The sequence below is a fragment of the Alosa pseudoharengus genome, unplaced genomic scaffold, assembly GCF_046254945.1.
Source record: "Alosa pseudoharengus isolate Yale_2024_CS ecotype anadromous, Long Island Sound unplaced genomic scaffold, YU_APseudo_1.1 YU_APseudo_1.1_scf_2, whole genome shotgun sequence".
Classification (NCBI taxonomy): Eukaryota; Metazoa; Chordata; class Actinopteri; order Clupeiformes; family Clupeidae; genus Alosa; species Alosa pseudoharengus.
Genome location: NW_027468663.1, coordinates 7,929,810 through 7,950,508, shown reverse-complemented (window position 1 = coordinate 7,950,508; position 20,699 = coordinate 7,929,810). Strand labels below are relative to the sequence as shown.

The following is a 20,699-nucleotide window of genomic DNA, read 5'->3' as shown; positions in this document are numbered from 1 at the left end:
TCTCAGATGCAGCGGAAATCTCCAGCAGATGTGCATGTTACCTGAGGAGCGTATTTTGCTCATACAAACCATCTTCAAACTGATTATGACCAAAGTGGACATCGAAGGGGTTAGTAATACAAAGAAAACCCTTGTTACACATGACGCCCAATGGAGTTCCGTGGGAGAATTCTCCAATCAAAGTTTAGGGGTGACAGGCGAGGGCGGAGGTTTGAGTAGGAACCGCCTCTGAACGTACCGGCTAGATATCTGAGTATTCGTGTGTGGAGGACGCACGGTTCAGTGAGAAAGGGAGAATTTGTATTATTACTTTTAAAGAATTTGTTGTTTGAAACGTAGTAGAGTTGGGTCTACCCGACTATTCCAATGACATAGTTTTCATTTGTTGAGGGGACTATGTCAACCACAGCATCAGGGGCTTGGCGTTTGGACAGGTGTGTTACCTGTGGCTGGCAGCTACAGAGAAGGGGTTGGCTTAGTCGTTCCACGTCTCCTTCCGGCACAGTGCGTTCTGACGAGGTGACCATACACACACAGATTGTGGAAAGTGGAGGTACAACATTTCTGATGAGCTTGTAGGCTGTCTATTTGTCACCATGGCTTTCCCGAAGAGTTTCTAGCCAGTGCACCGTTTAAGTAGACTGCTTGTTAAACCTCGTCGACATTAAATCCATACTTTTGGAGGGAAACCAAGCACGCCACGTCTGGATCACTCAGAATTGCCTGGTTGATTGGGCACAGCGTTCTCCAGTGCGGGGGCACTGACGCATTGTGGAGTCGACGGGTTGAACTGCCAAACCGGCTGCGCTACAGAGGGACGGCTCGATGTGCGAAACCGCGATGGCCGTGGCTCAGCTGGATACGGACGACCACCAACCAGAGAATGGCTTCGTATCACCCGAAACATCGTCTCCGGCTTTGCTATCGCGCATTGACGGCTGCGTCTTGCCATATCTCGGGGGATTTGGAAAATACCAAAAGCAACTCATTGTCCTGACATGGATCCCTGCATTGTTTATAGGATTCAGTCAATTCTCTGACAGTTTCCTCCTCGCTCAACCGAACAACACATGTGTTCTACCGACGATAAACAGCTCCAATCTGACATTGAGTCCTTCCTCATTATTTAATGGTCAAAACAACAGTGGCGTGAGAGCTCCGTATGTATCAAACGGCACGCGCCACAACAACACGGACGATGCTCACTGTAAGTGCACACAGTGGAGGTACGAAATGCAAATGGGACTTCGGGAGAATGTAGTCACAAAGGTAAGGTTAGCAGAGTGTGTTGACTACATCCAACATTAAATGCATAATCCTCACCGTCTTAATGTCTAGATAATGTGTCAATTGCAGGGCGTTACAATGGTTGGCTTCTTGTTGTGCATTTTTTGCCGGGTATATGACTGCATTCACGACTGGCAGGTTCACACACCACTGTATAATTTTCATTCCCGGTGGAATTAGGCCAACCCCGTCTGTTTTAAACTAAGATACCCCCAACACCTTCATCAGGCTAGTATATTAGGCGTTATTAGGCTAACATTCAGTCACATGGAACACCTTGCAGGGAGACAGACTGCCTAACAAAATGACATCGCAGGGTGTCAATACCGCAAAACTGACGCGTGTTACGCGCTTACCAATAATGGCCTGTTCATTCACAGCAGCGTCGAGTGGTCTGTATGCCTGGGTAGGCTAATACTGTACCTAACCCAATAATATGTAGCACCTAAATTACTCGCGAACAATTTGTACAAACTACGAGTGCGCGTATTGGTGTGATGGGAGAGCATCGGTGGGTTAGACCAGCGTGACTCATCTGAAGCAGCTGATGAGGTGCGAGCTATCACGAAGGGGTGTCACCGGGTTCTCCTCGTGCTGACTGTAGAGGAATGTGCCGCTTGGTGGGCTGTCCGCGACCAGATCTGGTCACTTTGATGCAGACGAAATGGCATACAGTGCGAATAGTGAAGTATTTATTTGGCTTATCCGTACCATTAATTTACTCAACAGCCAGCTGGAATTGTAATCCTTAAATGTTTTATATGTGACGTGTCATTTTGGAGACTGGCCCCATACCCCCATTTTCTTCCATCTTTGTTAAGTCTTATCAGTGTCTCATAATCAAGGCATTTCTGGAATCTTACTGTGTTGAGCATTGATCTTGTTGTGAGCCTGCTGTCCCCGTTTGTTCATTCTGGCCTTCATCTAGCTCTTTATCTTTTTATGATCTTGCCAAATGAGGGGTTGGTATTATGATGCCAGATGCCCTTCAACTGGTCGTTTATGGACAGTTTCAGGCCTTCTCACAGGAAGTACAGTAACTTCAGTACCCCCCCCCCCCATGTCATTAGCCCTGTAAGAGAATTATGAAACCACAAAAATAGCTAGATCAATTTGGTTGTGAAATTTGTATCCAGAAATTGACTTAGTATTGCTACATAGTGCCTTGTCCGCATACCATGTGTCACACCATGTTCTATTTATGTTTCTAGTCAAAGGTTGAGTATGTTTGCCAAGGGCCTTGTCAAGTGTGGAACACTTGTGTAGAGTCAGGTTCTGCTCCTCAAATGTAATGGCACATATGGTACTATCAGTATAGAGGGGGTGTATGGCCAGTGGATGTTGCTGCTGCTTGATTATTGCATGAATGGCAGTAGCCAGTGCCTGAGTTGTCATAACGCATAGATCAAGCAGTGTTGCCCTTTGACTCAGTGGTCACCTTACAAAATGTAGTTTGCCACTCTATTAATCAGTGGCACTTATGCAACTGCTTGGACTTTACTGCCGGCCATGGATGTTAGACTGTGATTAACATGATGGCTAATGAAGCAGTTAGCGGTGCTGTTGATGCAGTGCAGTTATTAAGAGAATGTTACAAATGAACAAAGCACTATGTCCAGTATTGACCATGAACAGACTATCAGAAGGAAGCTCTTGAAAGTAAAGAAGTAATCTACCTGAAATTGCCCACTTGCTCAATTAATCATTTACTGTATTATGCTGATATATCACAAACATATATATATATATATATATATATTATTGGTTATTGGATATTGTGAGTAAAAAAAATAGTTTGTAGAAAAATAATCAGAATATGTTCTCATTATTGTTCAGTTATATGCTCAGGACACAAGTTGCCTTTTTTAGCGAAGCTGCTTTAGATTGCCAGGAATGCTAAGTTTAGACAGTGATTAAATGAATCCCTATTAAACAGCATCTAGTTACAGTGCTACTCATCTTTTGTGTGCATCATGTTTAGTAATATTTGCAGAAAGGTCTAGTCTACTTTGTGCTAATGGTCCACAAAACTGGGCGACATCTGCTCACGAAAGATAATGTTGCCGTTGTGATAACAGCCAAGCTCCTTTTTACCCTGTGGTGAACCAATCTAAACACATAATGCTTATAAACACATTCTGCAAGTTAGTGATAATGAAAGCCAAGTAAGCGTTTTCTTTGTGCTTTTCAAAATGTAGGCATACAGTTGTGGGTAATATTTTACATTTGTTGAATTGAGTGGGAGAGCACAAGGAGTGTTTCTTAATATGTTAGAGATACTTGCCAGTCAATAAACATTGAACTTCAGTCAGTAGTCAATCACGGCCCAATATATACAATGATGTTTGTTTTCAAGGATGTTCTTTGTCCTAACCTGAGAGATTAGTATTTTTGGCCCCTGAGTTTGTACATTGTTAGGAGACACCGGTTTCAACTCCCACCTTAAATCCTCTTCCTTTGCAGCTCAACACAGAGCCAGGATATAGTGTCATGATACCATGACAGGAAGAGTGTGCAGATGGGACATAAGTCACATTGGGACTCATGGACTCTGTACAAAGGGAAACCACAGACAGCGTTTACACTTCCACCTGCTATTACAGTAGCCATTAGCTTATCCCCTTAAACACAAACCTCTGATATATACGGTAGATTCAAAACATTTATTTGTTTTAACAATATATAATTAGCAGTGAATATTTAACACTCTTACACACACACTCTCATACACCAGTGACATGGGACAAGGCAAGACAGACACCATGAGCCAGAGCTAAGCCCTGTAGGGTTGTCAGTGGGTGGCCAGGACAGCAGGGAACTCTGAGCATCATGCATAGTTATGGGTGGTTCATGTAGTGGCTAAGAAACTGGCCTAGCATACAGTAGTCACAGAAAAAGTCATGGTTTGAATTGCTGGCTCCCACTGTTGTGCTCTTGAGCAAGGCACTCAACCCCAGGTGGCTGCAGGGTGACTGGTCCCTGCAGTTAGTATCTGTAAGTCACTTTGGATAAAAAGCGTCAGCTAAATGCATAAGTAAGAAAGACCGCACACACGTTTTTTTTCTTCTTGTTCAGAAAGGCAAGTTTTATCTGGAGACTTGAGAGTTCTTGGACGGTATAGAGGGCGAATCCCTGGCCCAATCCAGGGTTCATCTACACTCTGTCCAGCTCCGCTCCGGAGTCGCCTCGTTATCTGCACTCCCTCTGAGCGAGCGGCGAGCCGGGGAGCACTGCGAGCGATAAGGCTCAGCTCACAAGCAGCGACGGGGCTCCCCAGGGGACAGAAAGTGCGGGGCCGCTGAAGGTTGCTCTAATTGAAGCCCAGGCCCGGTGGGCACATGTTAATGGGAACCGCGCTCTAATGAATAAGAGTGGATCATCACTGACAGACACACAGGGGGAGGTCCCAGTGGAATCACCCTACATTGCTTATACATTCCAATGGCCAACCCATGATGGAGACACTGGGGATCATTCAGTGGAAATGATGGAGACTAGGAAAGACTCCGCTCATGATGAGTCAGCGAGGGTTGTTTTATGGCTCATGTTTAATAAGCAAAAAGTAAATAGAAAGAAATGTGATACCAAACTGCAGGACAAGAGTTGTAAACATATTTGAGGAAGGTCATAAAGTTTAGCCTTGCCTGGACTCTGTTCTTCTGTTGACATATTTAGAAGTAACTAGTGACCAACAATCAGGGCACCTTGTTAAGATGTCTCTCTCTTTTTGGTTTTCACCATACACATAAGTGTGTGTGTGTGTGTGTGTCTGTCTCTGTGTGTGTGTGTCTGTGTGTGTGTTTGTGTGTGTGTGTCTGTGTGTGTGTGGGAGTGTACTTTATATACCGGTATGTCAAATTCAGCAAAACTGATCTGCAGTTGGTCTCCAGCTAACGTTTTAACTCATCCCAGCATGTGTTTATTAGAGCACATAGCAAGTTCATGGAGGGAATGTGACAATATGAGGTCCTCTCACACACACACACACACACACACACGGCAGTGTCCCTTCACATAGTGTTTATCCAGCTGTTTGGAGCAAGTGGATGATCCCCATTGGTGCTCCAGAGGAAATGTGGCTGGGTGGATCAAGTGGCCTGTGAGATATCAGCTTGGCACTTATACAGCACAACACACAGATTTACCGGCTCAGTTAGGATCCTGAGGATATAAAAGCCTTTGCAAAGAACATCATGAAACAGACACCCTTATTTTATCTAAATAAGTATCTAAAGGAAAATTGGTCATGCTTGGGCGTGGATTTAGCAAAAACTATACGGTCAGATTTGGGGCCCCTTAACGTATGGTGGGAAAATGAAGATGGTTGTGTAAGCAATTGTGATATTTGAAATGACTGATGCCAAGTGGCCCAGTGATAGTCTTGGGGGCCTTGCTGCTGGTGTGCTGTTGGTGTGCTGTTGGTGTCTATGTTTTGAGCTGCTTGTACATGGCCTCCGGTTCTGGGCGTATGTCTCACATAGATATTGAGATATGAGGGGCTCCTGGGATGTACAGAGAGGGTAGGACAGAGAATGTGTGTGTGTGCGTGCGTGCGTGTGCGTGTGCGTGTGCGTGTGCGTGTGTGTGTGTGCACGCCTGCGGCGGTGCGTGTGTATGTCTGTGTGTGTGTACGCATGCTTGTGTGTGTGATTTAGGCAGTGAAGGAGAGCCAGGCAGGAAGAGCATACAGATGTGTATGCATCTGTATGCTCTTCCTAGTGTGTATGTTTGCTTGTGCGCTCATCAGAAACAGTGAGGCAGGGACCAGTTGTACCATGGCATACTGACACACCAGTGCTAGTGGAGGGACAAAGCCGATCTGTCTCTCTCGCCCACTCTCTCTTTCTCTCTGTCTCTCTGTCTCACTCTCTTTCTTTTCTGCTCAGCTCCAGCCATCAGAGCTACGCACACACACACAGCTCCCAGACAGGAGAGGAGGCCAGAGCATGATGGGTGCTATGTACATTCTTTCTTTCTTTCTTTCTTTCTTTCTTTCTTTCTTTCTCTCTCTCTCTCTCCCTCTCTCCATCTCTTTCTTTCTTTCTCTTTCCATCTCTCTCTCCCTCTCTCTATCTCTTTCTTTATTTCTCTTGCTATCCCTCTCTTTCTTTCTTTCTTTCTTTCTTTCTTTCTTTTCTCCATTTTAGTCTTAGTGTCTATCTATCTATCTATCTATCTATCTATCTATCTATCTATCTATCTATCTCACTCACTCACTTACACATACACAGACACATGAAGTGCACACACCTGCTAAATGTATTAAGTAGCTTAAAGACAATGCAGTCTCACCGCAATCCATTACTTGACTTTCTTGTCAGTCTCATAAAATATATGCACAGTATATGTATATGCAACAGAGGGGAAAATATATGCACACTATATGTATATGCAACAGAGGGGAAAATATATGCACACTATATGTATATGCAACAGAGGGGAAAATATATGCACACTATAAGTATATGCAACAGAGGGGGAAATATATGCACACTATATGTATATGCAACAGAGGGGAAAATATATGCACACTATATGTATATGCAACAGAGGGGAAAATAGGAATGTGAAAACAAGAGTGTGAGGGGGAGAAACTGGACAAATGAGTGTTGAAAGCAGCACTCATCCATCAGTGCCCCTCCCTCACTCGTTCCTGCGCTCTCTTGCTCTCTCCCTACCTCCCTCCCTCTGACACACAGAGCAGCGCTTCATGGTGGGCCCATGGTGTGACAGCCTGTTGTCCTTGTGCTAAACGTGGCACTGTTCCTCTCAGACACTGAGGTCACACACTGAAATGAAATTGTGTGTGTGTGTGTGTGTGTGTGTGCGCGCGCGCTACATAATGCATAGTGCTATCTTATGCTAAAGCTTTGTTTGTTTAGTATTCTATTTGTGTGCAAACTGAAAAGAGAATAAAAATATTACATGTATATACACATAACAAAACTGCAAGAAGGAACATGACCTGCTTTCATTGCACATCATTGCATTTTTATGTCATCTTGTGTTTTTATTGCATTTCATTTGAAGCTACTCTAAGCTGGCAGACCACATTCTGCTTTCACGTCTAAGTTTGTTTCGTCAGCATTTAAGTAGCAAGTCAAAGTGCCAGGCCACATTTTCTGAGTTTTAGGCTCCATCCACATTATTCCGTTTTCATTTTAAAACTTTCAAAATTTCATTTTGAATACGATCTCCATCCACAAGCACCATTGCAAATTAAAGAAATCTTGTCCGTAAGGGACACCTCTGCGGTGGACACCTGAACACAAGGTCAGTGGTGGACACCTGAACTCAGATCACATGTACATTCACACAATTGTCAGCGTAGTAAAATGCAGGATTTAACTGTACTACAGATGCTACCAAAGAAAGCAAGGCCAGTAAAGCTTGTATTTTGGTCACCATGTTGTATTCAGACAGGCAAGTAGTGGAGGTCTAAGTGAGTCATGTAGAATCAAGAATTAAAACACAAAGCTGGAGGTTTGAATATGGGGCCGACATTGTTCCGTTTCAGGAGCTCAAAAACACCCGACGAGTGTAGACGAGAGGTCTAAAATCTGTCTCGGATTCAAACGAAAATGGAATCGTGTGGATGTAGCTATAGAGAGGTAAATCCCAAACACAGATGAGATGATGTAGTTTCTACAAGTGTAGTGTGTGTGTGCCATGACGTGTGTGTGTGTGTCTGCAGAGAGAGAGAGAAAAATGAAAAGTCAGTGTTGCTAACTATGGTTGAGGCCTGTGCCTCTATTTTGTATGTGACCGTGAAGAGACGCGAGGAAGGAAGAGCAGAAGTGTGTGTGTGTGTGTGTGTGTGCGTGTATGAGAGAGAGTGTGAGTGTGTGCAGTGCATCTTTAATTACGCCATCTGAACCACAGGAGAGTTTATGCTCATTAATGCAGAGTGCAATGGAGTGAGTGAGCTTTGTCTCTTATCCAGCAAGTGTAGCGATTTTGGACCTATATTGTTAAAGCTCTCTCTCTGTTTCTTATTTGCTCTCTCTCTCTCTCTCAAACACATGCACACACACACATATATACACACACACACATACAGTACACTTTTCCTTGTTATGTAGTAATAATCCCTCTCAACCAGAGACGACCAAACCTTGCTGATAACCAAGGACTCTGTTGCTAGGCAGTAACTATGCGGCAGCCTCTATCTCTCACTCTCTTTCTCTCTTTCTCACATATCCTCACGCAGTCTGCCAGCTCCCCTCCCGTTCTCCTCTCCACCCCCCCCCCCCTTTTTATTCACCTCTTCTTTTCATTTCATTCTCATGGTTTTTCCTCCCAGTGTGAGCAGCACAGGTGAACTGAATGCACCAGTGTAGTTGATCAGGCGTATCCTCCTCTCTCTCTCTCTCTCTCTCTCTCTCTCTCTATCTCTCTCTCTCTCTCTCTCTCTCTCTCTCTCTTTTCTCTCTTGTCGGTCACGCACTTTGATGGACCGTTAAGTGATGCTGTTGCTGTACGACCTTGTGCAAGGTCAGTGCTCGGTCCATTGCACGGGATGTGGTTTAGATTCACTGGAGACTCTCGGTAGCCCCAGCAGGGTGTCGCTCCCGCTGACAGGACGACTGTGGAGAAGGATTGTCATGCCAGCAAACCAACACAACCTGCGTGTACGTGAAGAATGTCAATATGCTCTCCCTCACTGTCCTCAATTAGTGGCCTATCAGAGATAATAGTCGTCACATTATGCACGGACATCTGATATCATGTCTGACAAGTGTGACATTTGGGATAATGTTTGAAAGCCGCCCTGAACATCCCACGGTCGTGTCCTGTTTGGTCAGTTGAGTGTGCTTGTTGGACTATCTATATCCAACCACCAGCAAAGGAGCGAGTGCTAGAGACTAAAGGTCCCAGGGATAGTGTAGAGCACCGTAGAGCTCGGCCTCGCCCTTTATGGAATTGCATATTTATTGTGTCCATAGCTTGTGAATGAGGTTGGTAAACTAGCTGGCAGCTGAAAAGGAACATGAAAAGGTTCCGATCAGGCCACTGTACTTCCCTCTTCAGGGTCATCTACTCTCTTTCACATCTGAACGCCGCACAATGTAAGCTATGGATCACAGCCAGTGAAACATATTTCAACTCTGGTGGGTACGACCCCGCTTACGCCGGTGGATTAATGACCTGATCTCATGTAGACCTGTTTCAGCTGCTAGTAAGCTATGCGGTATCACTTTCCAGGTACAACTGCGCAAGTGGTATTTGTTTGTTTAGGCCTTGTTGCCAGGTGACATCGATACTGAAAGTTTGAGTGACTTGAAATGAGCCATAGTGACTACCATTAAGTTTGTCACATAAGGCACCATGTCAACCTTGGTTTTTGTTGACACAGTGAGAAGATAAGATTGTCCCACTGGTCAGGACATTACAAAAAAATTCCATTCACCACTGGGAATTTGCCGTATTCTCTCACTCAGCTCTGCCAAAAAAGGGGAATCTACTTGAGGTGTTTTGGGGGATTTTTTTTCTTGACATGACTAATCAATAATCCCCTTTGTTTTGCTGTAACAGTCTTTGTGGTTATGCAACGGTAATTATGCAAACAGTAAGCGCACCCTGACTCAGGCTCAGATGAGAAATCCTCAAATTCAGCCCAGGAGCTGCCTTATCACCCAGGCAACTCGGGAATGTGTCACTGGGTCCAAGGCACCGCGACTGTCTGTCTGGTCCAGTGCAACAGCCCTCCTAGACATGTGGCTAGCATGGCTCATGTGACTGCAATGGAGTCAAGGAAGGGGGCCACACTGGGGGGGGGTCATGTACAGTGTGTTACACCTGTCACCCAGACACCCCAGCCTCGCCCATGACCCACACACACACACACACACACACACACACACAAATACACACACACACTAATCCCTCCCATCCAGGCCAGCTGGGATCACAGAGGGGTTCCAGAACACAAAGAGTCCAGTATTCCAACCGTCCCACTGAATAGAACGCTGCATGGTGTGTGTCACAGCTGAGCTTTCTCGCACAAAGACAGGCAGAGAGAGAGAGAGGGAGGGAGAGAGAGAGGGAGAGAGAGGCCAAGGGACAGGGGGAGAGAAGACAGGGGTGTGGGGTTGATAGAGCACTGCAGAGCTCTTGACCATCGGATCAACAGCACTCTGTCGTTTTTAATCTCTAGAGTACACTTGCTTTATGATTCTTATTGATAAGATCCTTTAGTTGGCCTAAAGTATAGTGACCTATGTGTGGAAACACTCTCAGATGTCTTTATCAGTATATAGATGGCTATATAAAGAACCTCTATAAAGCACCTTACATGCTTTATCAAGGAAATGTGATTATAGAATCCCTTTAGTAGCCATAGCTAAGCTTCACAGGAAGTTTGGATAGGTAGCTCAATATGTTGATGTTAAAGGACATGCTTTCCTACCAGCAGCCATACAGAGTAGCAAAGTGATGTTGCGGTTTCTTTATCTGAAATATTCTCACCACAATGTAATGCTGCATGCTTAAGGTTAATGATGTGAAAACATTAGAAGGAGGGAGGTGCCCAGTCAACTAAAGGATCCCTTGTGGGGCCACTTCACTTGAATTGCAAAACAAGTTTTTTTTTTCCACTCATGGAACATCAACATCTTCAGTAGCCTATTTCAGGGTCTTTTTCAAACTTCTGTCTGCCAAGTACAGCCAAGGAAAAGGCTGTGCAGATGTGACTGATCTTTCATGACCTGTTTTTCACTGACAATCTTTCATCATGATAATAATGCAATAGTATTACATTGTGATGCCACAGATAATGAAGGGGAAAAAAAGTCATAAAATCATGCCAACATCAAATGATGGTGCTAATATATAAACAATACAATAGCACTTGAAGGCTCGCTGCTGGCTGTGGGACTGTTTTAATGGCAGCTCTCAGTGGCTTGCTTCAGCATGTCCACCTGCAAGTCTTATTTAGACATATTTGTCTATTCTGACAATTCTGACTCCCTCAGCTTGTGGTTTAGGGTCGTGGGTCAGCAAGGGCTTTACAGTGCCCTTTGACCTCCCAGAGGAAGGCTAAGGTTTCAGAGGAAACTTCTCACCGAAAGGAAAAAATTAATCATTAAATTAGCTGTGGTTAGACTTAAGACTTTGCATGCGATTCAAATTAGAGCCCTTTGTCTTTTTTCATTTGCTCAGTGCCTCTCTTAAAAACCACCCTTTTAATTTAGAAAACACTTTGTTTCCACCTCATCGTAGAATAATCCAAAAATCCTTTTGGTCAATAACCTGTGAATCCCATGGGCGCGCACAATGCACATCCTCTCTGCACCTCCTGCACGCTTCTCTTCTCCTGTGTTGCGTGTGTCCTTCTCAGTGTTGCGCTCACAGATCATGTTGTCTGAGTGAGCATGTGTGTGTTTTATCACCAGCTCATATTCTGGCTGTGTGTGTGTGTGTGTGTGCGTGTGTGTGTGCGTGCGTGCGTGCGTGCGTGCGTGCGTGTGTGTGTGTGTGCGCACGCTCAGTGAACAGACCATGACTCCTGCTTTATCAAGGTCAGGACGGGACAGGGGCTTTCTATAGAGAGCAGTACTCATGCAGTACTCTGTAAACAGTTTCGACAGTTCAATGGCTTCATCTAAATCTCGGTTTATTGTATGTCTGATAACTCATCGGCCCTATTGATTTGATTTTATATGGCAATGGCACCCAGACTTAGTTATTTAGTAATGTAATCTGAATGAAAAACGTAATCAATGTCGTCAAAATCAATGTTAGGTATAGGGTTGGCATAGTATGTTTAAAGCAAGCCGCGCCTCTACAGATAATGTTACAAGTCCAGATAAACCTGTTTTGTGTAAAGAAGGTTATTTAGTTATAGCAGTGGCAAAGATGTTAGAAAAACTAACAGGGTGATTGTATCTTTTGATTTCTTTTGTAAACTTGCCTGATAAAGCATTTTGGCTTCATGATGTTAACTGTAAGTGAAGGATGGCTGTTTATGAATAGCATCTGTTTAATTAGGGAATGAAGATGTTTCTTATCCTTGTTTTTATACATAAATGGTCAGGATGTTACAGTGGATATATTGTCTACAAATTCTCCTGTGACTGAGGACAATTGTCTTAGTGACATGCCATCCAATATTTGTATGTATGTAAATATTATTATGCTAAAATGAAAACATGTGGATGAAAAAACATGTCAGCCAAGGTTTGTCAAATCAGTGTGAGTACTAATCAGAGATAAATGTTATCAGTGTGAGTACTAATCAGAGATGAATGATTATTGTTCTCTCCTTGTCTTCTAGTGGAACTTGGTGTGTGGTTCCAGGAGGAAGGTCCACATTGCAAAGTTCTCCCTACTGGTGGGTTCCATCTTTGGGTATCTGGTGATGGGTATCCTCGCAGATTGGTAGGTGACTCTGCTCAACTCCTGAAAAGCACAGAACATCTGAGAGCCATGATTACACAGAGATCTACTGAGCCGTTTCTGTTTGTTTATGTATTTATTTTTTTATTGTGTAGGTTTGGGAGACACCCGGTTCTGATCATCTCGGTCCTCTTCATGCTGGTGTTTGGTCTTACCGTGGCCTTCTCCGTCAACGTGCCCATGTTTAGCACCCTGCGCTTCTTCGAGGGCTTCTGTCTGGCCGGGATCTCCCTCTCCCTTTATGTCCTGAGTAAGTAGGCGGCGGGAATAAGTTACTGACAAGGCTCCCTGTTTTGATGTCCTCTGTAGGCCGCACTCTGTGGAACAAACACTCTGTTTTGGACAATTGATCTTCCGGTGAGGCGGCACTTTTCAGCCTTGCCATACACATCAGATATGGCAATCTGAGAAGGCTGTGTTTCACAAAGTACTTCCTGTGGTGATGTCAGAGAGAGTCCACACTCCTTCATCTCTGGAGATGAGAAAGCTGTGTAGCACTGAGTGTTCTATGAGGGACAGGTGACTACCACCAGACCTGCCTTAGTTCAGTCCATCAGCTCCAACAGTAGCTAGCAACTTCTGCCTTCACTGAGAGTTTGGAGAGACAGTGACGGCAGTGGAACAGTTCTGAACACCCTCAGCTCTGTCAGTGCAGTCTTCTCTGTGTTTATTGTTCCAGATCAAAGCGCCATCATGTTTAGAGGGATGCCGGTTTTTGATTGAACAGACTTTTATTTTCACTGCAGCACACACCAGGGGATCATTTACTGTAGTAGAGCGACTGTAAGAAAGACACCTTTGATCACTCTGTGAGCGGGCATGGCTGGGATGCATGATCACTCTGTGAGCGGGCATGGCTGGGATGGATGATCACTCTGTGAGCGGGCATGGCTGGGATGGATGATCACTCTGTGAGCGGGCATGGCTGGGATGGATGCGAGCGCAGAGCGGAGCAGGTCTGAGGAAGGGCCACTGGCTGCGTCATGTGTCTCATGTTTTGGAATGGAGCGGGAGGGGGTCAGTGCCTGTGTTGTGTGTACAAAACAGTGGGGGTAGTGCGCAGAGAAGGGCAGCTCTCAGCGGCGTCTGACCATGTTTCTCACCTTCAGCCTGCCATGGTGGTCTGCACTCCCCTATTGTGTCTTAGTGTGTGTGTGTGTGTGTGTGTGTGTGTGTGTGCTGACTAACAATCATCTCGACTGCTTGGTTGCTGAAAATGTTAACCGCTCTCCACTCTATCGTCACACAATAAGCCATCATCAACCCCATTGATCTGGCATCTTGTACCCGAGGACAATGCTGGGTTTAGAACCATTTCAGTGCAGCCATTTAAACGTGGCTAATAGCCCGATGATTGACCTACCCTTTTCCTGGACTCTCTGGCGTATGCGGTCACTGACTAAGACGCGGGGCTGCACTGTGCCTCATGGTCCCGCAGAGTCCCTGGCCTATCGAGTCCATTAGTGGACCGAGCGATGAATCCCTCCTGACGTGCGTGACCTTCCCCGGGGCTACAGGAGAGGTTCTGATGAGCGATAATCTGCCGCCAATGGCCGCTCCCGCGGACATGCCCCCCCCCCCCCCCCCCAACCCCTCCGTAATTGGCCTTGCAGAGCTAACGGCCTGTCTGCTCACGTGACAGGACCTGTGAGAAGGGGCCTGCCAAGGCTGCTGTAATTGTCTGCTAAAAACAGGAGGGAGGGAGAGAAGACAAAAGAGCGAGAGAAAGAGGGATGAAGGAGAGAGAGAGAGAGAGAGGGGAGAAGAGAAATGAACAAGAGAAAGAGAGAGGGAGAAGACAAGCAAGAGAGGGAGTGAGAGAAAGAGAGAAGGGGGAGAGAGAGGGAGAGAGATGAGGCCCCTATGTGTCCTTGTCATTCTAATTTACTCCACGCTGTCTCCCCTGAAAAGCCGGCCGCCTGGCCTGAAATAGACTGCGGGCCTGCTGCTGCTCTCCGGACAGGGCAGAGCCGAGTGAGTGTGTGCGGCGGAGGGGAGGACACAGCAGGACGCTCTCTGCAGGACCTCGCTGGAACACAGGAATGCTGCTAGCCGGCGCTCTCTCTCTCTGTACTGTACATCTCTTCATCCCCATATGGCAAAATGGCCATGACATCCGCGGCGCCAAGGAGTCTAACAGTACAGGAGTTTAGTGTTCAAATTGGCTGCTTAAAGGAGTGCATCCCTCTCCCATGACACCTCCTTTCACCCTCTTCTTTTCTATCTTGTGATGTGTCAATCATTTGTGAACTTGAGCAACACACTTCAAATACAACAACCTTTTGAGTGTGTTGGTTGGGTGAATGCTGAAGCACATTCAGTCAGTACACAAATAAGCAAGGCAGTGTTGATGCTGTCATCTTGCAGTTTTTAATTAGCATCTCTGACAGGTTCCATGCCTAACAGATCAGCGAGTAGCATTTATAGAGGTGCCAGTTGCGGTGCGCGTCACGAGAGGAGGCTGTGCTGTGCTGTGCTGTGCTGTGCTGTGCTGTGCTGTGTGAATTTGTAAAATGGGCTTCTTTTGGGAAGTGCGGTTCTCACTTCCTGTTATCCTCCAGCAGGAAGTCCACGTCTGCTCTATGGCAGCAAACTTGTGACAGGCACAAGTCAGACTCGCAATTGCCTGAAAAAGCTGATTTGTATGTCTGACTTGTGTGTGTGTGTGTGTGTGTGTGTGTGTGTGTTTGCCTTACACAAGCACCACGATATGCACCGCATGAAGCTTTGACACCCTGGACCAGATTTATTGACCTACATCACCAGGAGTCATGTGCTCTGTGAGTTTCATAACCCTGCTGTAACTGTTCCACATTTCCAACCACTTTCACGAAACCCCAATCTTTTTTCAGCAAAACTGGTTGGAAAGCCATGCCTCAAGTCACACCTACGCCTGCTCATCTCTGGGATGGCTTTAGAGTTTGTGCGTGTGTGCGTGTGCGTGTTTGTGTGCGTGTGTGTTGGGGTGGGTGGAGCAAGGGCTGGTTTGATAGCGTTGTGTTGATGGCGTTGTGCTAAGTTGGGAGCTGGGAGCCAGAGGGGCTTTCTGTGGCACGCTGTATCGATCTCACTTGGAAAGCTCACATTTGAGCTATAGATTTGTTTATTTATATACGCCGCTGTGTACTGCTAATTTAGTCACACACACTTCAGTTCACAGCCAGTGTTTTTCCACCAGCTGGATAAAAACCTGAACAATTCACAGCAAACATGGTTTGAAGAGTAGTAGGCTGATGTCACTTTTGTGTGCAATGATTATAAAAAAGATTATGCACTTTGATTCGTATTTCAAAGTTGTTGTCTGCAAATGAGCTGTGCATTTGTCTGTCTAATCTAAGGCTTTGCCTTTACTTTTGTGAGTTCTCAGCTCATAACAATTACATAACAAATCCTTACTTGTCAGCCTTTTGTCTTGTTGATATGACCTGTCTGATTATTGCCCCATGATGGTTCTCTGTTGCCACAACGTCACTGCATGTGGGTGGTCATATGCCACCTCATTTGGGATCTTGAGTTCAAGTTCAGTGGAGCTCAACTTTTATGAAGTTTGTTGATAAATGCCGTGGAAGGAAAGGTTAATGGTGGTCCGTAAATCTCTTTAGTAATTGTATTGTCACTGTATGTGAAGACGCTGCTCTTTATCCCCCTCAGCAATTTCTGCTCTACTACTTTATTTGTTCATCGCGGAACATATCATGATGAGTTGTGAGGTCACACTCTGCTGTGCTGGTGCTTTTTGTCCCTCTGTGGCCACTGTGGTTCTGCCCTGCCTTGCCCTGTCCAATGAGGAAGTGCAGTGCAGAAGTGCAGGAGCTGGAATGGGGTTGAGAAAGCTCTTGTTGAGGGCTTTTTGGTATTTGAGATTACGATTAGCTGTGTGACAAGCGTGAGCATGCACCGGTTGCCCCGGGCAGTGACGTCAGATCCTAGCTCCAGATTTTACCGAAGGAGTGAATGGCATTCCTTCAGCTAGCGCTGCCAGCAGGAATGCAGAGAAGAGTTCAGAGGCATAATCTACACATGAGCCGAGGAGTGTAAAGTGCCCTCGAGGATTGAAATGTTTTTCTTTCACACAGTTGTTTTTCCTCTACACACAGTGTATACAGATAACACTCACACACACACACACACACAAGCATACACACAGATACACTCACATAGAATCACATACATAGGCCTACACACACACACACACACACACACACACACACACACACACACACACAAACACATATTTGCCCTCATTGCTGTTTCTCTACACTGCCAGCTACACTGAGCACTGAGAGAGCTCTTTCTAGGGTGGAGGAGACTTGCGTCACTCTCCGTGTTCCACTCTGGTCCGTGCTCTGAGATTAGGCCCTGTGCTGCAGGATAGAACAGGCCCAGTGACACCCTACGCGGCCTCTATCTAGGAAGCTCTTAAAAAGAGAGCAGGGCAGAGGCAAAAACACCTCAGAAAAAACAGCTGAGATGATACACAAAGAGAGAGGGGGGGGGGGGCTAAAAGGTAGAAAATAAACATGCAGAAAGTCTGTTTCTGTTAAATCGCCCCTTTTTGCTAGTTTGGTATGTTAATCTTCTATACGTGGGCCTGTGTGTGTGTACGTGTCCGTGTTGTGTTGAAGTGTACATGTACGCATGCGTGCATATGTGTGTGTGTGTGTGTGTGTGTCTGTAGACATGCCACTGGAGTGTATCGGAGAGGGCTGATTAGTAATCCCGTTCCTGTAGGCCAATGTCTTCTATGGGCATCACATGACTGGTGAGCATGGGACAGTAAGTCTTAGTTAAGCAAACAGCAGGCTGTTTTCCATGGCGGATGTTCAAGTCATGTTTCGCAAGCTGGGCCTCCAGCCCTGACTCATGCTCCTCTGTGTGTTTTGAAGATCACAGTGATCCTGAAAAACTGGAGGTAATCTACTCCAACACTGTTTACCCACTTTTTACTCACTTTCTATCACACACAGCCATACTTTTGTGACGGTACCTGTGAAGAGAGGACTAGACTAGGGCAGCCGTGGCCTACTGGACCTGTAACCGGAGGGTTGCCGGTTCGAACCCTGACCAGACCACGGCTGAAGTGCCCTTGAGCAAGGCACCTAACCCCTCACTGCTCCCCGAGCGCCGCTGTTGATGCAGGCAGCTCACTGCGCCGGGATTAGTGTGTGCTTCACCTCACTGTGTGTACACTGTGTGCTGTGTGTGTTTCACTAATTCACGGATTGGGATAAATGCAGAGACCAAATTTCCCTCATGGGATCAAAAGAGTATATATACTATACTTATACTATACTTAGATCATAGAACAGCATAGATCATATATAGAATCATATCATCACATCAATATCATATAATCATATCATGCATATTGTCGTATTAACAGTAACATTATTAATGTAATAACAGGCTTGTACCGAGGGTTAGGCTTCACCACTCTAACATGTTTAGGCTTGTAGTTAAAGGGGAATTTGGCAACTATTTCAACATAATAAACCCGTTTAGAAATCATTTGGATGGTTAAATGACCTGTTCCGGTGAGAATGGTGACTTTTCCCGCTGCCGCTAGCGTCCCCAGGCGGAAAACCAACCTTGCAACATTGAGACTACCGTCCCGGAAAGAGAAGTGAGAAACTCTCTTTTTAAATCGTGTTTCTTACCTTGTAACATCCACATTGTCTGCCGAACTTATGCTAACCGTTTTGCTAGCTTGTAAACAAATCCATGTGCTTTATCGTTACCTTTTTCCAGTTTGAAATAGCATAATGCACAATTTCTCCAGCAGAGGGGGAAATCCTGCCAAGTTTCCCTTTAAAGGTTGTATCAGCGATAGCGGGGATACGTCACTTCTGTTGATGTTCAAACAAAACAGAGAGCTAGCTCGGTACTCCCTCCCGTGCAATTAAAACTCTCCTAAACACGCATCTCGTCGGTTATTGGTTGAAACACTTTATTTTGCCTTTGAGTGGGTTGCCAACCCTTGTTGGTAGCAATTGTTTTCGGAGTCTCGGAGTCTCAGAGTCTAGGCTGCTTACAGAGACGCGTTTTTTTGACAGCTAGCGGATCGTTAGGAAAAATTAGACGAATGTGATCATTTATGTTTGGGCCTTTTTTGTGCCTGAAATCGCTGATACAACCTTTAAGCACAGCTTCACTCTGGCTTCTTAGTACATGCTATACAACTATGGTACCTCTCATCTCGCATGTTCATCAACAGAACTGCATACATCTTGGGTAATCAGACACATAGAAATGCATAATAGGCTTAGAGCCAGTGCTCCATAGATACAGTCCTGCTGGTATGCCCAGTCCAGTCCCAGCATGCTCCTGGGAGCGGAGCTGATGATGTCACGTCCAGTGGTGTGGGCGGAGTGGCACTGACAGGTGTGTTTGGATCCCGACCCGTCACACCCCCAACCCTCCTCATTACACACATGCCACAGGGCTAAGGGGTAACCTGAACCTGCGGCTGCTTATGTGTGCAGACACTTGCTCATGCACATATGCTCAGCAGAAACACACACACACACACACACACACACACAGCTACGGATGATGACAACCAGAGATGACACAGTGACCCTCCCATCAGCAGTTAATACATTTTCATCAGGCTCCAAGACACCCTTTTAGCAAACAGAATGGAATGTTTAAGAGGTGACCACCTCCTGAGTCTGATCTGGGCCTAGGGCCTGACCTCACATAGCTGATGCCTGGTGCGGTGTGCCTGGTCAGTGTCCAGGTGGCGTTGACCATAACCCTCTGTGGAATATTCTGACTGACCGGCCCTCCCTCTCCCCCCATCCCTTCCCCTGCCCCCCTCCCCATCTGCCCCATGCGGCTGACTCCAGTGGGGGGGCACCCAGGTGGCAGCAGACCCACACGTCCGCCGTCTGTCTGACCCCCACATGGCCGTCCATTCAGAGGGGATTTGGGGCGGATCCTGTGCTCCCTGGCGCGCCTGCCGTGGGTTACTCCATTGTTGTGACAGATTTGTGGGCCTGATGAACTGCTCTGCGGTGGGTGTCCCTGTTTTCTGCTGCTTTTTCCGCACACCCATTCATCTCCTCCTGCTGAACTGGAGAACGGGACTGGGGGGGGCATCGTGTGTGTGTGTGTGTGTGTGTGTGTGTGTGTGTGTGTGTGTGTGTGTGTGTGTGTGTGTGTGTGTGTGTGTGTGTGTGTGTGTGTGTGTGTGTGTGTGTGTGTGTGTCTACCTGTGTGCCTGTACCCGTCTGTCTGTGAACAAAAGTGTGTCTTGTATGTGTGTGCTTGTATGTATGAAAATCAGTCACATCCGTCGTATGTCCATGCAGAGCCCTCTGTGTGTGTGTGATGATGCATGTGAGCGCAATGCTACAGTGATGCGCACATACAGTGTGTCCCACGTAAACGCTGCAGGCTTTGTTCTCAGTGGGAGCAGCTGTTCAGGGAGCCAAGGAAACCGAGTGTGTTTAATGGCCATAAGCAGCCTGTGCCACCCCCCACCCCCACCTCCCCACCCCACGCCACCCCATCTCCCCACCCCACGCCACCCCACCTGCCTGCCTGCCCAGCCTGCCTGCCTGCCCTGCCCACTTCTACAGGGGGGAGGGGGGTGGGGGGTTGTTAATGCTCTGCTCTTTTTATGGGTGCCTGCTATGGTATAGTGTGGTGTTTGAGTCGGATGTGTTTTGGCACATGAGCAGATGAATGTTGTGCCATTGTTGCTTTAAAAAAGATGTTGTTTAAGAAGCCTTTCTGTCCATCTGCCCCTCTGTTTTTCCATCTACATTTTTTTCTTCCCTCTTTATTCTTTCCACACATCACTCTGTCCCCCTGTTTCTCATCCCCCCCCCCCCTCTCTCTCACTCACACGTCTTGTCTTTCCTCCCCCCTCTCCTGATAAATGAGACAAGGTGCTGTGTCAGTGTTCCCTGTGGCTGGACTAAAGTTCGTGTTTGTGCTGAGTGGGTGGGTGTCTGATCCGCACAGCCAGCATGGACTGAGCGGCAGGCGCTCCTGTGTTTAGAGCAATG

The 20,699-nt window shown here is 46.3% G+C and overlaps 1 protein-coding gene across 1 annotated transcript in view; it reads left to right on the top strand.

Annotated features, from left to right (window-relative positions):
- The first annotated feature begins 229 nt into the window (after window positions 1–229).
- LOC143133721 (solute carrier family 22 member 23) overlaps window positions 230–20,699 on the top strand; it is a 37,219-nt gene continuing 16,749 nt past the window's right edge. Inside the window, exons 1-3 of the mRNA XM_076293555.1 lie at window positions 230–1,269; window positions 12,563–12,666; window positions 12,780–12,934. Coding sequence (XP_076149670.1) covers window positions 826–1,269; window positions 12,563–12,666; window positions 12,780–12,934 — 703 coding nt within the window. The 5' untranslated portion in view covers window positions 230–825. The remainder of the gene's footprint in view (window positions 1,270–12,562; window positions 12,667–12,779; window positions 12,935–20,699) is intronic.